General features: G+C 37.6%; 1 protein-coding gene across 6 annotated transcripts; it reads left to right on the forward strand.

Moving 5' to 3' along the window:
- Nucleotides 1-739: 739 nt before the first annotated feature.
- Nucleotides 740-15,575, forward strand: LOC122547286 (transcription factor 4-like). 6 transcript variants are annotated; one of them, XR_006310954.1, is made up of 6 exons: nucleotides 740-823; nucleotides 2,985-3,076; nucleotides 3,529-3,602; nucleotides 3,829-3,901; nucleotides 12,837-12,843; nucleotides 15,565-15,575. XR_006310954.1 is itself a non-coding variant. In XM_043685932.1 (5 exons), the coding sequence occupies exons 2-5, from the start codon at nucleotides 1,241-1,243 to the stop codon at nucleotides 4,044-4,046; spliced, it is 306 nt and encodes a 101-aa protein (XP_043541867.1). In that variant the 5' UTR covers nucleotides 761-823; nucleotides 987-1,240; the 3' UTR covers nucleotides 4,047-5,128. The 6 variants fall into 6 exon arrangements, 1 of the variants encoding a protein (XP_043541867.1); XR_006310956.1 differs by lacking the exon at nucleotides 740-823 and adding an exon at nucleotides 928-951; XR_006310955.1 differs by lacking the exon at nucleotides 740-823 and adding an exon at nucleotides 1,633-2,011.
- Nucleotides 15,576-20,413: the final 4,838 nt, after the last annotated feature.

Here is a 20,413-nt window from a genome sequence, read left to right on the forward strand (position 1 = left end):
GATGAGCATGCAAAAAGCTCTTAATATACAGGGAAATGGGCCAATTTATGGATAATGGGGTCAGAATGGATAGATGGTTGATGAGGGTAGTGGGCACGATGGGCTGAGTGGTCTTCTTTCCGTGCTGTAAAAACTCTATGCAAGCAAGACACTTCAGATGTTGGAAGTTTGTAAAGTGAAAAATGCAGCATTAGTGGAAAGAGAAGAAGAGTTCGCATTTGCATTCAGTACGACTCTTCTTCTGCGACATTCAACTCAAAATGTTAACATTGTTTCTATCTCCAGCATTTTCTGTGTGCTTTTTGTAAAATAAAAACCTCTTTCAACTGTAGAGGTAACAGCACCAAATGAAAACTCTTTCCAGATGAGGTAAACACTACTCCAAAAAGAAGTGTTGGAGAAATTCAGCAAGTCTGGCAGCAGCTGTGGTGAGAGAAACAGGTAATGTTTCGACTCCAGTGACCATTCTTCAGATCCAAATGAGCCTCCGATTGTTGTTCCCCTCCTCCTCCTCCTCAGTGCTCAGGGCCAATGCAACTGGCATTGTCCTTTTCCCATGTTGCAGCCCTGTCCTTCACACTCTCAGGGACTCCGTGTGTGAAAGCACGTGCCGCCAGGGCGCCGAACCAGTGATTGACAGAATGGCGTCCTCCAATACGCGAGCACGGAACGGAGTACTGTTCTCTTTTGGAATATGGCGTCATAACGCACCTGGACCAATGGGTCGGAGGGGGCGGGGATTGGGGAGACGTAGCGCTGCGCCTGAGAAACCCACTTCACCAAGGGGGGGAAAAATATAATAATGAGACGAGAGTCTAACCGGGTAAGAAAGAGTGAGAATAAAAAAAAGATGCAAATTCTTTGAATAGAAGAAAGTGAATAAAAAGTAGGGAAAGCGGGAAATAAAGAAAAAGGGCAGAGGTAGCAAAAAAAGGGAGAGAGAGTGTGTGTGTGAGTTGTTTAAATCTCTTATTTCTCTTGAACAGAAACGAATGATCAATGCAATCAGCGTTGCTTGGCGGCTGCAGTGCAATAGGGAGGAGAGGGTAGTGGTGGCTGCTCGTGTGGGGAAACCGCCTCCTCGTGCCCCCGGGAAACAATGTTTCGCTTTCGTTTGTCTGATTAGCAACTTTGTAGCTTCTGATCCGAGACTGGAAACATTGTGTTCCTGCTCAATGTTATTTTGTAGCTTTTATATAGTGTCCCGCGTTCTTATCGCAATGTAACTTTCTGTGTGTATATGTGCATGCAGTGGGAGGAACAATTGGACATAATAGCAACCAGAGAGAGCATTGCATTTCAAACGATACGAGGGGTGAAAAGTAAGATTTCAATTGCAAGTTTGCATTTCAAACATTTGCTCGTTTGTATTTTGAATGCATCTCTTTTGACTCCCATCTAACTCAGGCTGTGGTTCCTCTTGCTCGTAAATTTCTAGCCTTTGCGCGCAGGTTGTTTGGCTGCTCGCCTCGGAACAAAATCGACTTTGGCTTTTCCCTTCCATCTCGTCATCTGCAAAGCCCAGAAAGTTTATTTTTCTCTTTCTCTCTCCCTCCCTCCCCATCCTTTCTCGCACATGCAATCACACCCCATTCCCCTTTCTAAGCAAAAACAAAAAAAAATCTCATTTCATTTGTTTCTCTGCTTGTTTGAACTGAGTGTAACACGGTCAATACATTTTGCTTCCATTTTGACTTTATTGGGAATTGCCAACTACACAGTTGCAAAGTTGTCTTGAGACGGGAGAGGGGCTGGCAGCTTCAGGTTCCTGCTGTTGTATCAAAAAGTCAGGAGGCGGCCGCCGCCGCCAGCCGAGGACAAGGGAAGGGAGTGTTTGAGGAGGAAGGGCGAAGGTTGCATATGGAGGGGCAAGTTGTTGGCTGGAAGGAAGTGTCCTGAACGAGGAGCTTGAAGTGGAGGAAGGGGGAATGGGGGTGAAGAGGAGAAAGTTGTGAGGACCCTCAGGCAGTTTCCGAGACAGACAGCGCCGCGTAACGGAGGGTTACAAAAGGTCAGCAGTGTCCCGGATCTAGATTGGATACATTGTGGCTTCTTTTTTGGTTAAAATGTCACGATGCTGAAAGTGAGAACAGCAATCTCTCCCTGTGGACTCTGATTTTTTTTTTCTCTCTTTCTCTTCCCCACCCCCACTCCGCCCCCGTCAAAAATGACATTGTAGACATTCTACAGAAACTTTTCAGATGGAGGAAAAAAAACTCGTTGTTCATTATCTGCCCCTTTCTAACAAAAAAATCTTAAATATACATAAGCCAGCCAAACAAACAAACGCTGGCCAGTAAGAGCAAACTGTATTGCTTTTTTCATGTGTGTGTCTCTCTTCCCCCCCGCCCCCAAAAAAAGTTTGTCATTTGACACACTTTGATCAAATGCATTTATCTGGATAATCAAAACAAAAGAAATCGAGATTTTTATTTTGCAGCGCAGATGCCAAAACATACCTTGTTTCAATGAAAGTTTCTGATGTTGTTGGGTTAGGTGAGAACTAGTCTAGGTTCAATGGTCTTGTTTGTGGGCAGAAAGGTTAAATCTGCGAAGTTTTTTTTGCATTAAAAGTTGGATATTGTACCCGCTTGAATAGAGATCCAAATTACCCACTAGGGAAAATTTTATCAGGCCTTTTTTTTGGTTGAGTAGGGATTTTTTTGCACATGTAGCACTGATGTTTTGTTTCTTATGATCAGAAAGATGTGTGGTCATCCTGATGAGTGTTTGTTTTGAAGCAAATTGCTTTTAGTATCGAGAGATGTGGAGCCTAGGAGTTTGAGGGGGAAATCGATGTCGGATTCATTCATTTTAAGTACCTCCTGTTGCATAATGATGCCGCTAGTACAGTGATTTCGTGTTGTTCGTTTGTGCATTCGTGTGTTTTTGCAACTCGAAGTCTGGTGAATTGTTTAAAATCGAGTGCGAAAGAAATAAAACATTAAACTTGGGAATTCGTTTCTGATTTTCCATGTTTCTAGGCTTGTGTAATTTTGTCAAAATGCATCACCAACAGCGAATGGCTGCCTTAGGGACGGACAAAGAGCTGAGCGATTTACTGGATTTCAGTGCGGTAAGAGAATCCATTCATGGCAGGTGCTGAGAAAGGCGAGTGAGTGAATGTGCACGGCAAAAAAAAATCTCAAGTCCAGCCAGGGCTAGTCGACAGGAGCGTTGCCAGTTAAAGACTTTTCTGTTGGCCTTTCATAATGCTCTGTGTATTTTAGCAATCCATCCACAATAAGGGAAAAAAAAGAAGCCTTCAACCCCCCCCCCCAAAAAAAAAATAAACAAGTCACATAACACTCCACTCAGTTCTAATCTCTTGATGTGCTAACAATTGTTTTCGAGGATCGCGTTTAAATAGAGCACTTTCTGAGGTTGCTGGAGGAATATCCTCTTTGAGAAATGGGTTTCGGAAGTTTGGTCAGGAGAGTAGTGCCAGGCGGAAATATAGCCGGTGGCGATTTCAACCCTTTTCTTTTTTTCGCTGCTTTTCTCGCTCCTTAACGTTTGTGCTCGCAGATAAGTGGCTGGAAGAGTTAATCGGTAATCAAATCCAATACTCGTGAAAAAAAAGGGGCGCAGGCGTGTTTATGGTAAGATCTGTGCGAAGAAGTGCTGCGAAACTTCTCTTATCGACTTTTGTTTAATTTATTTTGGTTTTTTTTTAATAAGGCTAGTAGTGGAAACGAGTTGCCACTACTGTGTTGCGTAAGAAAAGGAGATGCTGTCTTTTGAAAGTCTGGGATGAGAATCGGAGGTAATTTGTTGAGCAAGCAGTGACTTTTTTTAACAACATTTTTTTCCCTGTTTTTTTGGTAGATGTTTTCACCGCCGGTGAGTAGTGGGAAGAATGGACCAACCTCCCTGGGAAGTGGCCATTTCGGGGGCTCAAGTATGTAAATCACTACTTTGGTGTTGATTCGTGTCTAAAGCAGTTCTGTTTTATTTATTCCGTGGGTTTTGAACTTTCTTTCCCAGGAAGCCGGACCGATTCGAGTCGAGCACGTTTAGTTTGGCTTCCTAGACCTATCTTGTAAAAGCAGTTGAAGTAGCTCGCTTGTAAACGGAATATCTTCCATGAGCACTGAGGTTGTTTCGTTAACATGAGTCGAACTTGTCTCATTTGGCAGATAGACCGGAAGCAATAATTGTGTAGCGACGGGGTAATTTTAAAACAACAAAAATACTACTGAGATACTATTGAAGTTATTTGTTTAGACATTTCCTCCCCCATAAACATACTTTTGCTTTAAATTACTGTAGCCTTATTCGTCAGCATTGAACGCTCATGTGCCTGATTTAGTTGGGGGAAAATATGGAGTTGGGAGTGAATAGAAAGGCTACCTGTCTGTTACAGGTACTTGTGTGTGAATGCTTTGAAGTCACTTGATGTGCAAGTCCGTTGATTCAAGTCATTTGTTACAGAGCTAGAGCGATTGGTTCAAAACAACATAGGACCGTTAAAACTCTGATACCAAGAGGATTTTTTTTAATGATAAAGGGTCTTTACTTTTCAGTAAAGTCTTGTATAAATTCTAAGAACACCTGCTGTTTAGACATTTGTGGCAGCAATGAAGGGTACACAGAGTTGTATAGGTCAGATTTTAAATTTTGAGGAATTCTTTGTTTATTTGATTCAAGGTTGTGAATATTAACTATACTATAGAATTTTATGTAAGGGTGTACTTTTTGTTTTGAAAGTATGGATGTTTAGTACATAACTTGTGATTAAAGATAGTGCACTTATTTTAAACACACGCATAGCTGTTGGATACATTCATTTCTTTGATTGAAAAATGTGTACATGTTTATGTGATACATTGTGTTTCGTAAAGCATTTGCTTCCCCTTGAGGAATTGTTCCAGACAAATTGCTTTAACAAAGCAATCTTAAAGTTTTTGAGATGGGGTGAGCCTTTGTAGCTGATATAGATACAGATTTTTCATATGTAAAGGAGAAACTTCACAAAAACACGGCACTCTAATATGACAAAATTTTGAAAGCTGCCTTAAAGACTGAATCATGCAGCCATTTGAGATGCATTAATATTTTATATGTACTGTAGTGACTGATTTTGTTGAGGAAATGCAAAGGATTTTGACCCTCTTTCACCCCCCCCCCCCCCAACTCCCCAGCTTTAATTTGCACTGTAGGGATTGTATGTGCTTTTAGATGGAGCATAATTTCAAACAGTTGTCAGTAATTATTTTAGAAATGTGCATCAAATTAAAATTTAACTATAGTTGGGTTGCTTTTATACTGAAAGTTTGTGCAAAAGCAGATGGACGCAGTGTAATTTTCCACATTGATGAGTTATATCACTTTTTCAAAAAATGTATGAAATTATAATGCAAGTCTGTATTAAGAGTCATGTGAAAATGGAAAAAAAGGCCTTATCTGAATTTCTGCAATTATTTCCTGTCAAATAATTTTTTCTCGGGGGGGAGTTTTGAATTTAGTATAGAATCTTTGGAAATAAATTAATTCTCCATATTGAATTCAGACAGTTGCCTTTTCAGAGTTCTTTTTCTTTCAGAATAAATTTGCTTATCATTGTATGATGATGTTGTGTGCATTGTGACTGCCATGGAAAATTTTGTACTCAGCGCATCTTGGTACAATTTTTGTGCTTTATTGAGGTGCTAAAACTAACATAAGCAATTTAAAAAGGGTATCTGAGACCTCAATTATTTGTTAGCCTTTTGTTAATTATTAAAACTTCCTTTAACTTTTAATTTTTTTTGCGTGGTAATTGAGAAGTGCTCGGGTATATATCACTCATGCTGTTTTGATCTCACACCACATCTCCCCTGGTCACCCCAGTGTCTGCCCCCGCCACCCCTCCCTCCATTTACCCCACAATACTTAGCAGGTGTAGATAGTTGTGACTTGAATCTTATTTTTTTCCTTCTGATTGTAGTTTTTGTTGGAAAACCTAAAATTAGTGCAAAGTAATGAGGCCAGGATAGAGCAGGTAGTTTTCTCTGGCTAGCGCAGGTGTATATTCTTTCATAGATATGATTTTCTCGGACAGGTGAAATAAAAATAACATTAGTTTTTCTACATTAAATTCATTTACACATGAAAGTATCAATTGTGCAACTTATGTAATTGAGGCATTTTTATATTCTCAAAGTTGTTGTCTTTTCAAAAAAAAGCTTGCATTTCCGAGAAGACATTACTGAGTGACATTTTTAAGCCGAGTTTCATACCATGTGAATTCCTCTTTTAAAGTCAATGGACTGTTTATTACTCTGGCCACAATTCTGTTTCCATAAAAGTGGAATAAATTTCTTGTTGTGGTAAATTGTTGGCTTTCTTCTTTTAAATATATAAAAGGTTATTTTGAAATAGTAATCCACAATACCCCTGTGAGAGTGACAAAAACTTCATAAAATTGCAATATCCTCAACAATTGAGAGATCTTTTTAACTGTAGTGAATTTTCAGCCTTTTCCTTGGCAGCCATTCCCTTACACTTGTTCTTTCCCGGTTGGAAGGGCGATGCCGACGATTCCTGTTAATTGAATGATTTGTGGCGATGTATCTTGTTTTTATTTTTGTTTGATTGTATGAAATCAACAGTAACAAATGTGAAGATATTTGTTACCTGTGTATTATTAAACAGTGTAGAATAATATTTTTAGATTTGTAATATGGCTTAAATGCGTCTAAATGGAATTTTTTGCATTCTTATTGAAAGCTACAAGTGCAATATTAAATAAGAACTGGGCTCGTAATGCTTGTGTGAAAAAAATCATTGATTTTGATTTGCAAATGTGGGGTAGTTAAACGTGTAATGAAAATTTGGAAATAAAACCAATAATGTATTAATTAGAACAAATAAATGCAATGGATTTCAATCAAAATTTGTATTACTTCTAAATGTTTGGAAATATTTTTAGTTATCGTTTCAATATAGTCAGTTTCTGATTGTGCCTAGACACATCTCCTCTCAGTAGGAAGCATAGCATTTATTTGACTTCAGAATATTAGTTTTTTTTTCTTTCTGAACTGCAGTCTATTTGTTAGCTGTATTTATCAATTTTCAGGAAGTGTCATAATATTTTGTAAATGAAATGCGCCCATTACAATGTTCTTCACTGCTTGTCACATCATCTCTGCAAAGTATAGATTTGGCCAATAAGACAATAATGAAAAGCTATAACACTGAATACATTTTTTTTTTGGAAAAAAAAAGTGGTTTCATGTTTTTCAATAACTCAGTTGTAGACTATAAGGGTGACTAAAATTAGTTGCAAGCTTGTATAGGATATATTTAATCTGAATTAACTTGTTTCTTTTTTATGGAGATAATCTTTTATTCTGTTAATTAATTTGTTTTTAAATCTTCAAAGTGTTGATACCTGACTGCCCCTATAAAATTTGTGTTAAATTGAGTAATTACTAGGAGCAAGATGGGTTTCTTGTTCATTCTCAGATTGTTGCACTGTAAATGTAAAAGTCAGGTTGGCAGGTTAGGCAGGCCACAAGTAACATTTTGTATGAGCAATAATGTAAAACTCAGCCTGGGTAGCCCAAAGAGTCTTATTCTTGTATTTCAAGAGATTCTTGCAACAGAATTTGGCCTGGCTGGTTCAACATTTCAATTTAATTGCAAATAACATATCTATTAATTACTTTTGCATATCTCATCTTGATTTTCAAACTCTTTCATTTATATGCAGTAGAGTTTTTTAAAGTTCTGGTGTCGCTTCATAATTTAGATATCCAAACATATTAGTTACAAGTGATCTATAACTAAATACTTTTTAATGAAGTAAACATACAACTTTTATTTTCAATATATTGTGAGAAATACCAGAATCAAAATCTTATCAGTTTTGATAATATTTCTATGTATAGAGGAAACCCTACCCACACTGATTTGCTTGATCCTGGAACATATCTTCAGTTGTGCCATCCTATCCTTTGGCTGATGAAAAAGGTCGCCTGACAGCTTTTTGGCTAACCCCTAATATGAGGAACACCATTAATCATGTCTGTTTTTTTTCCCCTCTCTTGGAACCGTAGCCTCTTTTGTCCAAGTAAGAAGGCTTTGTTGTAATGTTTTATGTTGACACATCAGAATTAGCACACTTAACATAGTCTATATTGACAGTTCTGTAGTGGTGAGGTTTGGAGGGACAAGGTATGGGAAGCACTGGAAACTGATTGATTTCAACTCAGTTTCTGAAGGCAATGTCATTCAGGTGCGGCTCAGGACTTGTATTTCCGACCTTAGTAGAAATAAGGAATGCTTATTAAAATTTGTAAATTCGGGTTAAATACAGTCAGAACCAAGAGCTGTCATGAAGTTGTTAATGACTTGAATGTGGCAGTTGTCTGTCAGTAGTATGTGTTATTTTACTGCATTGAATTATTGCTGGATTGAATTTTGAGTTTGTTTGGAAAGACATTAGTCTTAGGTATGCAAAACCAAACTGATCTGAAGAACAGCTGATGTATAGAAGCTGCATCTATTACTTTTGCCTTGCTGGTAATATAAATTTTTGGATAGACCGATTGAACACAATGGTTGCTCATTATAGTTCCGATTGAGATAATACACTCATTGTTTACGCTGATGAGCATGGTAGGCTGTAGGGGAAAAATAACAGCCTACCTTTTCTTAAGTTCACAATTTAGGGGAATGGACTATTTGCTCTCTTCCTTGTTCTGAATAAGATCAGAAATGTTTAAAGGAATCAATACACTGATTGTGTTGGGGCAGCCTTTGCAAAATTGTTTGGCTCTTTCCATGACCACGCGTAATTGATTGGATTTCTGTGCTGCAATGATTGGGATAGCTGTTATTTTCTTCCTTCTACATTCTATTGTTTCTGAAAAGCAAAACACAAAATATAAAACATCCACTTACTAGCTATTCAGTATCTGCAACAGAACTTTGCACCAAGGCAGTGTTATTAATATGGTTAATTTTGTTTTATCGCATTGCATTGTCTTTACCTTTTGACCAAGTGCTGCCTTTTGTTATGTGAAAGGTGGCTCCTTGGGCATAATTATGTTGCTAAAATGCCTAGTTCTGTTTTTCAAAGTGATGGCATGTATGCTATTTGCCCTTTCTAGTAGGGGCTTGGCATATGAACAGAGATCTCATGTTAGGGAATTTTGAATTGCTGGTCAAAGAAATTATTTAATAGCTGCCACCTCAATGTAATTTGAAAAATAATACCCAGAAGCAGCAGAGAATTAAGACTTGAACTGTCGTAGTTGTCTGCGTTGGGCTAGAGGACAGTTGTATTAGTGCAATAATAGTTTTATGTAACATTTGCATATTTTCTGTTTTTTGTGTGACATTTCCACAGTTGACTTTGGCATCTTTCACAATTTTCTTGAAAGCTCAGTGCATCTTGCTTTCTAATGTATGCTCATTTGATTTTTTTTTTTGAACATGTTTTTCATCTGTTAGTTGTGTTGCTTGAATCTGGTGCCTTTTTTTTTAAAGGAGTTCCTCTTATTCTAGCACTGGCTTTTTGCACATTTGCTGGCAACTTTTATCTTCAAGTTAGGATGTGTAAACCATTTGGATTGGACTTGACTTGCTTTTAAGGTTTAAAAAAAAGTCCTTTGATGTTTTCTTTGATCTTTTCAGCTTGTAAAGAACTGTATACAGTAACGTTTAAGATGAAGTAGCACTATGTCTTGGTGTATGTGAGTCTTTTTCTCTTGTTTCATAAATTCTACCTCTTTTAACCTTTTTGATTTTCTGAAAGTTACCATTTGACCTAGTGTGAGCCATCTAACCGGCTGCTTTTCCTGTTACTTTAGGGCTTTTAGGAATAATCATAGATTCATGAGAAAAGGAAGGTGCTGAAGTTGCATGCACGCCAGCTTTCCAAATGTGCAATCACCCCACAGTTGTAGTCATGCAAAATATTTATTTTGAAGCGAGAGGGATGCAAAAAAGAACTACTGTATCTACTGCACTTTTCCAGTGGAAAATAAAATACTCTTTTTAAAAACATCCAAGGGAAAATATGTAGTGGTCGGCATGAGCAGCAGTGTTATTATATTATGTGGTGTAAATATCTTTTGGAAATACTTATCACTGCTGCTAGAAGCATTACATATTTCAGGTCAAATTATTCATATTGAAAAAAGAAGTGCTGAGTGGTAATGAAAGGAATGTTTGTTTTGGTTTTTTGATTTGAAGGACTTTATAAAAAAAATTGTTCATGAGCCGTGGGCATTGCTGGACAGGGCATGTGTTGCAGAGAGGCCCACAATGCTGTTTGAGACAAGTTTCACAATTTCGACCCAGTGGTCTCGATTTATAATTCCAAGTCAGGATGGTGTGTGGTTTGATGGGGGACTTGCAGGTGGTTTTGTTTCCATGCATCTGCTACTCATGTCTTTCTGTGTTGTAGAGGTCATGGATTGGAAAGATGCTATCAGAGGAGCCTTGGTGAGTTACTGCGGTGCCTTGTTGTAAATGGTACACACTGCTACAACTCTGCTTGGGCGGTGGTGGGGTGTCAAAGAAGTGCATGCTTTGCTCTGAGTGGTATTAAGCTTCCTCAGTAGTATTAGAGCTGCACACGTCCAGGCAAGTGAAAAGTTAATAAAAATTGGACACAAACCTTATTAATTATCGAGATTCCCTTGAAGCTATTTTTCTTTCATTCTCAACCATTTATTTCCTCCTCCTGAAGCCAGTGTTTCATGCAGGAAATTTTGTTCTGCTGGTTCTGGCCATTTTCTCATATCTTATATGTTTTTTGTTTGAAATTCTGTCAGGGTAGGATATTATCACATGCCCCATCCAGCATCAGTGGACAGACGCAAATAGTGTGAATCCTGACGACTGATTTTTGTTTTTATTCATTTAAGTCCTGCACTTAATTGATTGTGTGTCTTAGTACAGGGTAAAGTACAAACTTCAGAGTCTTCAGATATGTGTTCTTCATGCTACATTAATGTTTCTATCCACTCTTGCATTGTATTTGGAGTGAGGGTTTTCAAATTGTGACTTAAAATATACCAGCATCGTTCATTTTTTATTAGTCATACTGTTTTGCTATTTTTATCTAAGCAATGATCAAGATCTTGACCGGGTCTTGAAGCAGGGCCTTACCACTGTTTTGTCTTGCCTCATGTGTATGAATGTTATTGTGGGGGGCTACATGTTAAGTTTGCATTCATGGTCCTATTTATTTGCATATAGTTGAAACAAATAGATCTAAGATTTGTGCACCAAAAATTGCAACTTCCAAAGTCTGTCCTTCCAAACTAACCAAGCACAAACAAGATAAATCTGAAAATAACACATTTAATCTCAAAGTTAAAAATCACACAACACCAGGTGTCAATCACCTGATGAAGGAGCGTTGCTCCGAAAGCTAGTGTGCTTCCAATTAAACCTGTTGGACTATAACCTGGTGTTGTGTGATTTTTAACTTTGTACACCCCAGTCCAACACCGACATCTCCGAATCATGACATTTAATCTCAACTAAGATTGGGCTTCAATAACTTAATTGCCAGTTTTGGCAAGCTCTTTGTAGCTCTGGAATCAAAAGTTCAGCCACTCCTATCTCTAAGGTCTATTATGGAGTTTGATTGGCTGATACTATTAAATATGAAATGTAATGGTCCCACTCGCTGCTCCATCCCAAAGAATGGTGTTAATACACATTTCTTTGTTAAAGGAATGAATTTCTTAAGTTTTACTTTGGCAGTGAGGTATTTTTGTTTCCATGTCAGCTGTGGCTTCGTGACAATGGAATTGTAAAGTTGTGGTTTTGAGATCTTTTGGACAAGACATTAAGCCAAGGCTTTGTTTGTTCTGTAAGTTGTAAAAGATCCCTCAGGGACAAAGTAATGTGTATTGTGTGTTTTAAAAAAAAAATAGGTTGTCACTTCTTCAGTCTAGTACTGAAAAGATGCTTGCTTTTGGGTGCCTACTTATTTGAATCCTTAAAATAAAATCCCATAGTATTCAAAAAACAACAGTGAAATTTCTCATGGGTGTCCTGAACAATTATCTCTCAAAAATGCCACTAAAACACATAATCTCTTCTTACTATGTCCCTGTTACATTGGTAGCCACACTTCAAAAGTAAGTCATTGGCTTTGAATTGTCCTAAAGGATATGAAAGGTTCAAATTAAATACAAATTCTTTCTTGTATAATGTAGAAACAAGATAATATTTCCATGGAAAACTTCATTGGGTCTGACTTCTAAATCTGTCCAATAACTTTACCTTTGTGGAATCTATGGTAATCAGACATTGAACTTTAATGTATCAACACCCAGAGTTGTTTGGAGATAGTGACTGAGAGTGCCTTAGTTTCTCCTTTTTATTCACCAGTCATTGTTTGTTTCTTTTTGTAGAATTTCCAAAATAGTTTCTTGGTTGATTAATTTCTCCTTAACTCAATCGTCTGAAAGACTTTAAGAATGAGCTACTGCTGGAAGCATTTGTTTGCTCTTCCCTCCCCAAAATAGAGAGAATTAATATAATTATATTTTGTAAAAATTTAAAGAACAGAAAAAAAACTGAATTTATTTAGTTCCTTTCACATTCTGTTGTTTCACAGCCAGTGATATGTTGTTATTTATGTACAGTAGGAAATGCAACAACAAATTTTATGCGTAGCAATTTTCTGTTAACCAGTGTAATGATGAGATAATCTGATTTTATGATGTTAGTTGAAGGAATAATATTGGTGAAAACAGTGGGCACAATTCCCTAACATTACTTTGTCCTTGAGGGATCTTTTACAGCTTACAGAACAAACAAAGCTTTGGCTTAGTGTCTTGTCCAAAAGGTGGGTCCTCCCATGCAGCATTCCCCTAGACCAGCACTGGAGTTCTCTGGTCTCTCAAGTGGGCTCAAACTCCTAACGAACTGAATTTACTCTCTACATATTTGAAGTTCACCTTCTAAATTCAGGTGGGAGATGTTCAGTTCATTTGGCTTCTCCTGATATTGAGACCTTATGGTCTTTTAGTTGCCAATGTAATAATTCAAGAGTTATTTACAGTACATTTCAGAAACTAGTCACTTTTTTTTTTAAAACGGTGAGGATCATGTCAACATGTTCCTAAACTAGCCTTTAACAGTTTGTAACTGTATTTCTTTGTTTATGCTGTAATAACTTTGGTTTGAAATAGTGCTTCCGTTTATCTTTTAGTATTTACCACTCTGTAATGTTCCCTTTCAGTCAAGGATTCTAAGCCTAAACTTGATTTATAACTGTCACCTTGATGTCATTGACTTACAAGTGATAATCTTATGCATCTGTGTTGCTATGGGCAAGACTTGTCTGAATTGTGGTTGAATTTGCAATGCTGGCGCTGGTGGACAAAGATCCTTGCCATGTGTCTGGATCGCATTACCCCATGTTCTGTTGATTGTTTTGTCGAATATCCTGCTTTTTTATTTTTAAATCCATGGCTATAGTAGCTGTTAACCATGATAGAGAAAGCAGTCCACATGACTGACACTTTATACCACCAGCGTAAATGTCCACTCTTCTTTCTTCCTCACCCCCCCCACCAAAAAAAAATCAATATTTTTTTTGTGTGGTGTGCATAAGGTACAGGATACATTGCAGTCACTCATCATGGCTATGAAAGCACTCGTAAAACCTGTGGCCTCCCACCTAGAAGAGCAAAGGCTTCAGAAGCGTGGAACGAGACACGTCAAAACAAGGTCACATGCAAACTGGAGCCATCAAAGTATAGACACACGTAAACTGGAGGAAGAACACCTTACCTTCCACCTACTACAGACACATGGAATACCGTTGCCTCTCAATTGTGCCATTCTAACTTGGGTGCATGTAAATGTTTCTTCACTGCATCAAAATCTTGGAACTTCTTACTTAACAGTACTGTAGGAGCACCTGCACTACTAACTATGTCTAGTCATTGGGAAAAAAAACTTTTGAGCATTGCTACCTAAATTCTCCAAGGTTTTTGTGCGATAGCTACTTGTGCCTTTTAATTAGATCTTCTGCAAAAGACTCATTTATTCATTTATGAAGCTTAGATTTTCAATTTCAGTTGTGGGGAGTTCAAACCAAAAACGAGCTTACCAAAGGAGAAAAAAGTAAATAAAAAATATTGAGAAACTTTTATAAGACCATAAGACACAGTGGTGAAAATAGGCCATGGGTCTCACTGAATCTGGTAATCCTCCGCTCCACTCTCCTGCCTTTTTCAGTAAACACTTGATTCTCTTACTGATTAAAAATCTGTCTATCTCAGCCGTGAATATAACAAACCAGCCTCGTCAGCCCTCTTCAGTAAAGAATTTCACAGGTTCACTGTTTTGAGAGAAGAAATCCTGCTCATTGCTGTCTTAAATGTGTAACCCCTTAGTCTTAAATTAAACTCTCTGATCCTAGCCCCTCCCTCAAGGGAAACTTTATTCTTCTAGGTGGTGGAGGCTACAGATTTTGAAAGCACTATCATAGCCATGATGAGTGACTGCAATGCATCTTTGTAGCTAGTACTCGCCACAAAAACAAAATATTGGTAGGGGAAAAGAGTTTCTGCCGGTGGTAACACGAGTCATCTAGACTCTAAACATTAGCTCGCTTTCTCTCTGTGGATGCTGCCTTACCTGCTGTGATCTCTAGCATTTTTTTTTGTTTTCAGCACAACCTTCATGACTACCTTGACAAGTCCCCTCAGAGTCTTGCATGGAGAAATTGAGGAGTGCAGATGCTAGAGATCAGAGTCGAAAAATGTTATGCTGGAAAAACACAGCTGGTCAAGCAGCATCTGAGGAACAGGAGAATTGACGTTTTGGGGAAATGAAGCGCTTTTCATAATTTCTTCTTCATTCCCTTTCGTCCCAGTGTCTAGTATCTTTTAATAAGGTCACCTGTCATACTTCCAAATTCCAGTGAATCCAGGCCCAACCAACTCCAATCTCTCCATTAAAATACATTCATAGCTGGTTTCAGCCCATAAACCCCTCTTCATTGAGTTGGTTGCAGGAAATGCATGTTCTGCGAAGGATTAGCAAGGTGAAGGAGTCTCCTTGACCTTGAATTGGTGAGAAGGGGTTAGTTAACTTTCACAAGGGTGTTTTCGGTTAATCTAACATGATAAAATGATTGTTTATAGTGTACATAATTGCAGTGCAGTGCTCTTGGAAATTTGAATAGGGAAACTGGGAATAGAAACTGCAAGTGAAGTTTTTATTAGGCAATGTTCCTGGGCAACAAATAAACTGAAGAGTTTCAGCTTCAGGTTCTAACATTAACCTGGAGTTTGGGAAACTCTGCCTTCTATGTCTTCTGCTGTGTTTATGGGTTTTAAGTAGCCCAAAGCAAGCCATTGATTCAACTACTTAGTGATTCAATAAAATAGGAAAAGTCCTATTTTTAAATCCTGCTTTATACTGATTTCACAATGATTCAACAGGTGTATTTCAAAATAAAGTTTTTAAAAAAAAAATAAACTCCTGCTGTGCTGTTCACTTGTGCACCTAGTGTACAGTAGCCAGGTAAAAGTTGGTATTTGGTATTTATGCTAGAGGTGGGTTGAGGGGAGGAGAGAGGAAAAGCCCAAAGAGAGAGAGAACAACAGTTGGATAGACAAAGGAGTGAATAAAGGTCATCCTGGGAGAATGAATAGCTTCTAATGAGGTCTGTTAATAGCTGACAATGGGTAGTGTGTGGTAGCTGCCTGTGTGTAAGAGTAGGGGTAAGGACATGGGAAAGGCGCTCAAACCCTACAATTGTTGAACTCTATATTGAGTCCATATGATTGTAGAGTTCCCAAGTGGAAAATGAGCTGCTGTTCTTCCAGTTTTAAGCTGAGCTTTGCTCGAGCACTGCAGTGAACCTGAGACAGATATGTGGCCAGGGAACAAGGTGGTGTGTTGAAGTGGCAGGCAACTGGAAACAGAGTCTTCTTTTTTGGCAGATAGAATGGAGGTGTTCTGCAAAGCGGTGAGCCAGTCTGCGCTTCATTTACCCAATGTAGAGGACACCACATTGTGAACAGCAGAGGTCACGAGTGTGCATACGACAATGCATGGCACTGGATGTGGCTCTCAGAATGAAGTTGTCCGAGGAATGTTGAACATTACAGAGATACCTGTGATCCTGTGTGGATTCAAAACATGAAGGATAGAAATGGAGTTGGAATCCACATGGGGTGAGTCTGAGCTGGAGGCAGTTGCTGAGGATAAGCTGTGGCTGTGGAAACGAGTTTTGGCAAATGCCTTGTCAAACACCAGGAGTGACAGTAAAATTAATGACAATGAACTGGAAAAAAATTGGAATGGAAATCCTGTCTGAGAGAGGAGCAGAACTTCTTTGAGGTGTGCATACCTGGAAGAGATGTGGCAGTGAGTTAAATACTAAATAAGATACTTTTGTTTTGTAGGGTAAAATCCCGATTGATTCTGTTCTGGTTGAAGTGATTCAGTCATAGACGTGTGTCAGTCAATACTTTGCCTATTTTAGATTAGTGTCTAGACTGCTCTTAAGCAAATAAACTTTTCAGTGGTGAGTCATATTTACTTAAATTGAATAATCTTGTTTCATTTATAGATGTATTTACATCCGAGAAGATTTTTATTTTATTTTGGACTTTCTTCTTTTAAAGTGAAGATCATTCACAGTTATTTGCTTCTGTTGAAGCACTAAATAGAAGTTCCATGCTTAAGGTATCAATAAAAATGATTATATTGACAAATATTGATTATCAATGTACTTGAATGTGCCATTTGGCTTGGTAGGTGGCATTGACTCACTGCCAGTTTCAAGAAAATGCAAGTCCTGAATATTTTCATGACAGGCATAAAAATATTCCCTTTGTGTTATAGCAATGTCTGCTTTTATTCTTTTAGTAAAACAAATAAGTGCATTAAATTGTTGTAATATTCTTCAGCCATTCACTACTATTTTAGTGTTATGAATCAGTTTATATACCTTCAATATACTTTAAGAAGATAGCTGAGACCCCAATGTTTTCTTTACTTTTAAAGGCAAGTGTAAGGTGTTTGTAAGCTGGATGCAATTCGATTGGTCAAACTACCAAACTTGAAGCAAAACACTTTGTTCTTGCACTATAGTTAAAATGCAAACAAAAGAAAGAAAAATTGTAATAGCTCTATTGGAACCTTAATGGAATAATAGATTACTTAACTATTAAACAGCAACTGTTCCAATACAGTAACATCTTAGAAAGAAATCTTTGACAAAGGCAAGTTCAATAAAATAGATTGTCTGACGTGCAATTTTAGCTAAAGGAAGGAACTCCAAATGTTCATACTCATAGATGTGGAAACAGACCTTTTGCTCCAATTAGATCATGCCAACCATGTTCCCAAAATAAACATGTCCCACCTGCTTATGGTTTGGCCCATATTTCTCCAAACCTTTTCTATTATAGCACTTATCCAAATGTCTTTTAAATGTTGTAACTGTACCTGCATCAATTGGCAGTTCATGCCACACACGAACTACTGTGTGTTACAAAAAAAAGTTGTGTCTCATGCCCTTTTTGAAACCTTTCTCCTCCTACCTTAAAGATATGCCCTTTAGTTTTGAGCTCCCCACCTTCGGGAAAAGACCTTTTGTTATTCACCTTATCTATGTCCTTCATGATTTTATAAACCTCTATAACATCACTCCTCAGTCTCCTATGCTTCAGTGGGGAAAAAAACTCCCATCTATCCAGCCTAATTTTTTGTAACTCAAACACTCATTCCTGGCAACATCTTTGTATATCTTGTCTGAATCTTGTCCAATTTAATATCCTTCCTCTAGCAGCATGACCAGAACTGCACACACTATTCCAGAAGAAGCATTACTAACATCCTGTAGAATCCTCAAGATGAAGTCCCAACTCCTATACGCAAAGGTTTGAGCAATGAAGGCCAGCATGCTCAAGGCTTCTTAACCACCCTGTCTATCTATGATGCAAATTTCAAAGAATTCTATCCCTGAACCCCTAGGTCTCTGTTCTATAACACTATTCAGGCCCTACTATTAATTGTATAAGTCCTGTCTTTGATTGTTTTTCCAAAATGTAATACCTTGCATCTACCTTGTATCTATATACACACAATATTTTATTATAACTCACATTTTTAGTTGTAACAGAGAGGAATAACAGCTTCCACATCCGGCTTCAATAACCCAACAACTATTGAAAGCTAAATTAAAACCCTAGTTCTGTGGGAGCTTCACCCCACTCCCTTCAGGCTGCTTCTATTATTCCAACTTATATAAACAAAATCAAGGCCTCATAAGTTGTTAACATTATTGGCTTGCAACAGACCACTCAACACCTTCTGTCTCAACCTCTCTTCATTAAAATAAGGAGAAAATACACCTCTTAAAGCCTTAATATCATCTCAGCTGTCTTTCACAGTCAGTAGTCATGTCAATGTAAACCTACTCTTGTCTTTCTGCACTGTCTGAGGGTAAGAGGTTTTTATATGAACCTTCTTTGTTACCACAGGTCTTGCTTGAAATAAGTAATTGCAGACGTGGTGTGACATAATTTTGCACAAATTACTTTTTTTTGTCGTGTTGAGTTGCCTGAAGTTCAGCTGTCTTACAAACTGTACTTTACAAAGCTAAATATGAGAGAGTGATTCAGTTAGTTCATGCACCCAAAACCTGGGATAAAGGTGGTAGTAACTTTATGTACACAAGAAATGTGACCAACATGAACTGCGTGAAAATTTTGTGCGATCATTTGAACCTTGAAAGGAAAACAAGCAAACAATACAGTGCAATGTGGAGAGAGAGTTTTCAGCTGCATAGCACTGTGATGAAGTGCCATAGTTATGTCTTGCACTAGTTTTGATGCTGTTGAGAGAAGTTTCAGATGAAGCAATGCATTGCAGAATATGAAATGTAATGGCTTATTTGCGATTTTTCTTGAAGCCAATTGATACCAACATGCTGCATAAGCCTCGTGGCATAACTACAAGCAAATCAGTAAATTTGTGTTCGACTGGCAGATGTCAATTTTCTGATAAATATGTTTTAACTTCCCACTAAGACTGGGATTTGAGATTTTTGCTATGGTTATACTGTTGTGACTTTTGTCTTCGGTTGAAGAAAACACTTTTTTAGACTATTTAATTTTATTAACTTGGCATCAAAGTCATCAGTTGCTGTTTTTCTTTAATGTTATAAATTCAAAAATGTTACAGTAAGCTTCATGTGCCTTTTTAAAAACAATTACTGTATTTATGTTCAAATTGCTCCTTAAGCTGACAAGTTCATGTGGCAGATATTCACACTGGAGACCTTATAATTTTCGTAGCTGGTCTATAATTAGATGCATTTTCTAAGTATAATTTTGAAGAGAAAATTCACAACATTTGGGAAAATGCTTTTACAGCTTCAATGTGTTTCTGTTAATGGTATAATTTAATTTTTGTGGGGAATCGTATGTTTCAGTAAAAAGTTTTCCTTAAACAACATCTCCTGTTTGTTTTGCCAAGGTTTCTCTCCTCTTGTTATGGGGTCTCAGAAAATTTGCATTTACTAAGAGTTGTCTTATGTAGGATTCTTTGTAGGAAATTTGTAGAAAATTCAGTTTAAATGGATTAATCACATTGTGTTTATGAAAATACACATCCTGACTGAACTTTTTTTTGTTCTCCACTATGGCCCCTACACTTTTCTTTTATGTAAGTTCAACAGTCAGGCTTGCTCAGTATGAGGGAAACTTGTCCTTGATAACAGAAAATGTTAGAAGTGCACAACATGAGTCCTCTAATAGCACTGGCAATTACAGGCTTTAGAACGTTGAGGTTACTTTTCTGAAAAAACATTTGCCACCTAAACATTCCAATTCCAATACCTGAAATATAAACCTATCTGTCAACTGATGACTGAACTGTATTGTGCTTTAAAGTATGTTCTGTTCATTTAATAATTTAATTGCTTTTTAAAATTTTAAAAATCCTCCAGTCTGGAATATTTGCATGGTTTCTGTGTTTTATGGTAGTTTTAGTCCAGTTTAAGAATAAGTTGTTAAAAGATCAGTTTTGTAAATACAATACTATCGAGGTTGACATTTCTACTACCTCTGTAGCATCTTGCTTTGAAACTTAACTTGGAGCATCCGATTTTTGTTCATACCCCCCTGAACCATTGTCAGCCTGTCCACCTCTGTCTGTCTTTGTATCAATCCCTCCTCCCACCCCATACCTCCAAACAAAATGTCATTTGTTATTTTCTAAAAGTAGGACTAATGTAGTTGATTACATTTTGTTTTTCCTCTTGAGTGTTTACATAGATTTTAAATTTGACCGGATACACCATGTCAAAATATTGCTTTTATGTTGAGCTGTTAAAATACATTGCATTAGTATGCATTCCCATTCGCATCAGTCTTACAAGATTCAAACTTCTCTGACTTCTCTTAAGTTTTAATTTTGGGGAAGG

Source organism: Chiloscyllium plagiosum, unplaced genomic scaffold (genome assembly GCF_004010195.1).
Source record: "Chiloscyllium plagiosum isolate BGI_BamShark_2017 unplaced genomic scaffold, ASM401019v2 scaf_7552, whole genome shotgun sequence".
In the NCBI taxonomy this organism is placed as follows: domain Eukaryota; kingdom Metazoa; phylum Chordata; class Chondrichthyes; order Orectolobiformes; family Hemiscylliidae; genus Chiloscyllium; species Chiloscyllium plagiosum.

Excerpts from the sequence above, each read along its gene's own strand:
- LOC122547286 (XM_043685932.1), top strand. The coding sequence starts at position 1,241 with ATGTGCATGCAGTGGGAGGAACAATTGGACATAATAGCAACCAGAGAG. Across the intron at positions 3,077-3,828 it reads ATTTACTGGATTTCAGTGCG|ATGTTTTCACCGCCGGTGAG; the intron begins GTAAGAGAATCC and ends TTTTTTTGGTAG. Across the intron at positions 3,902-3,987 it reads TGGCCATTTCGGGGGCTCAA|GAAGCCGGACCGATTCGAGT; the intron begins GTATGTAAATCA and ends TTTCTTTCCCAG.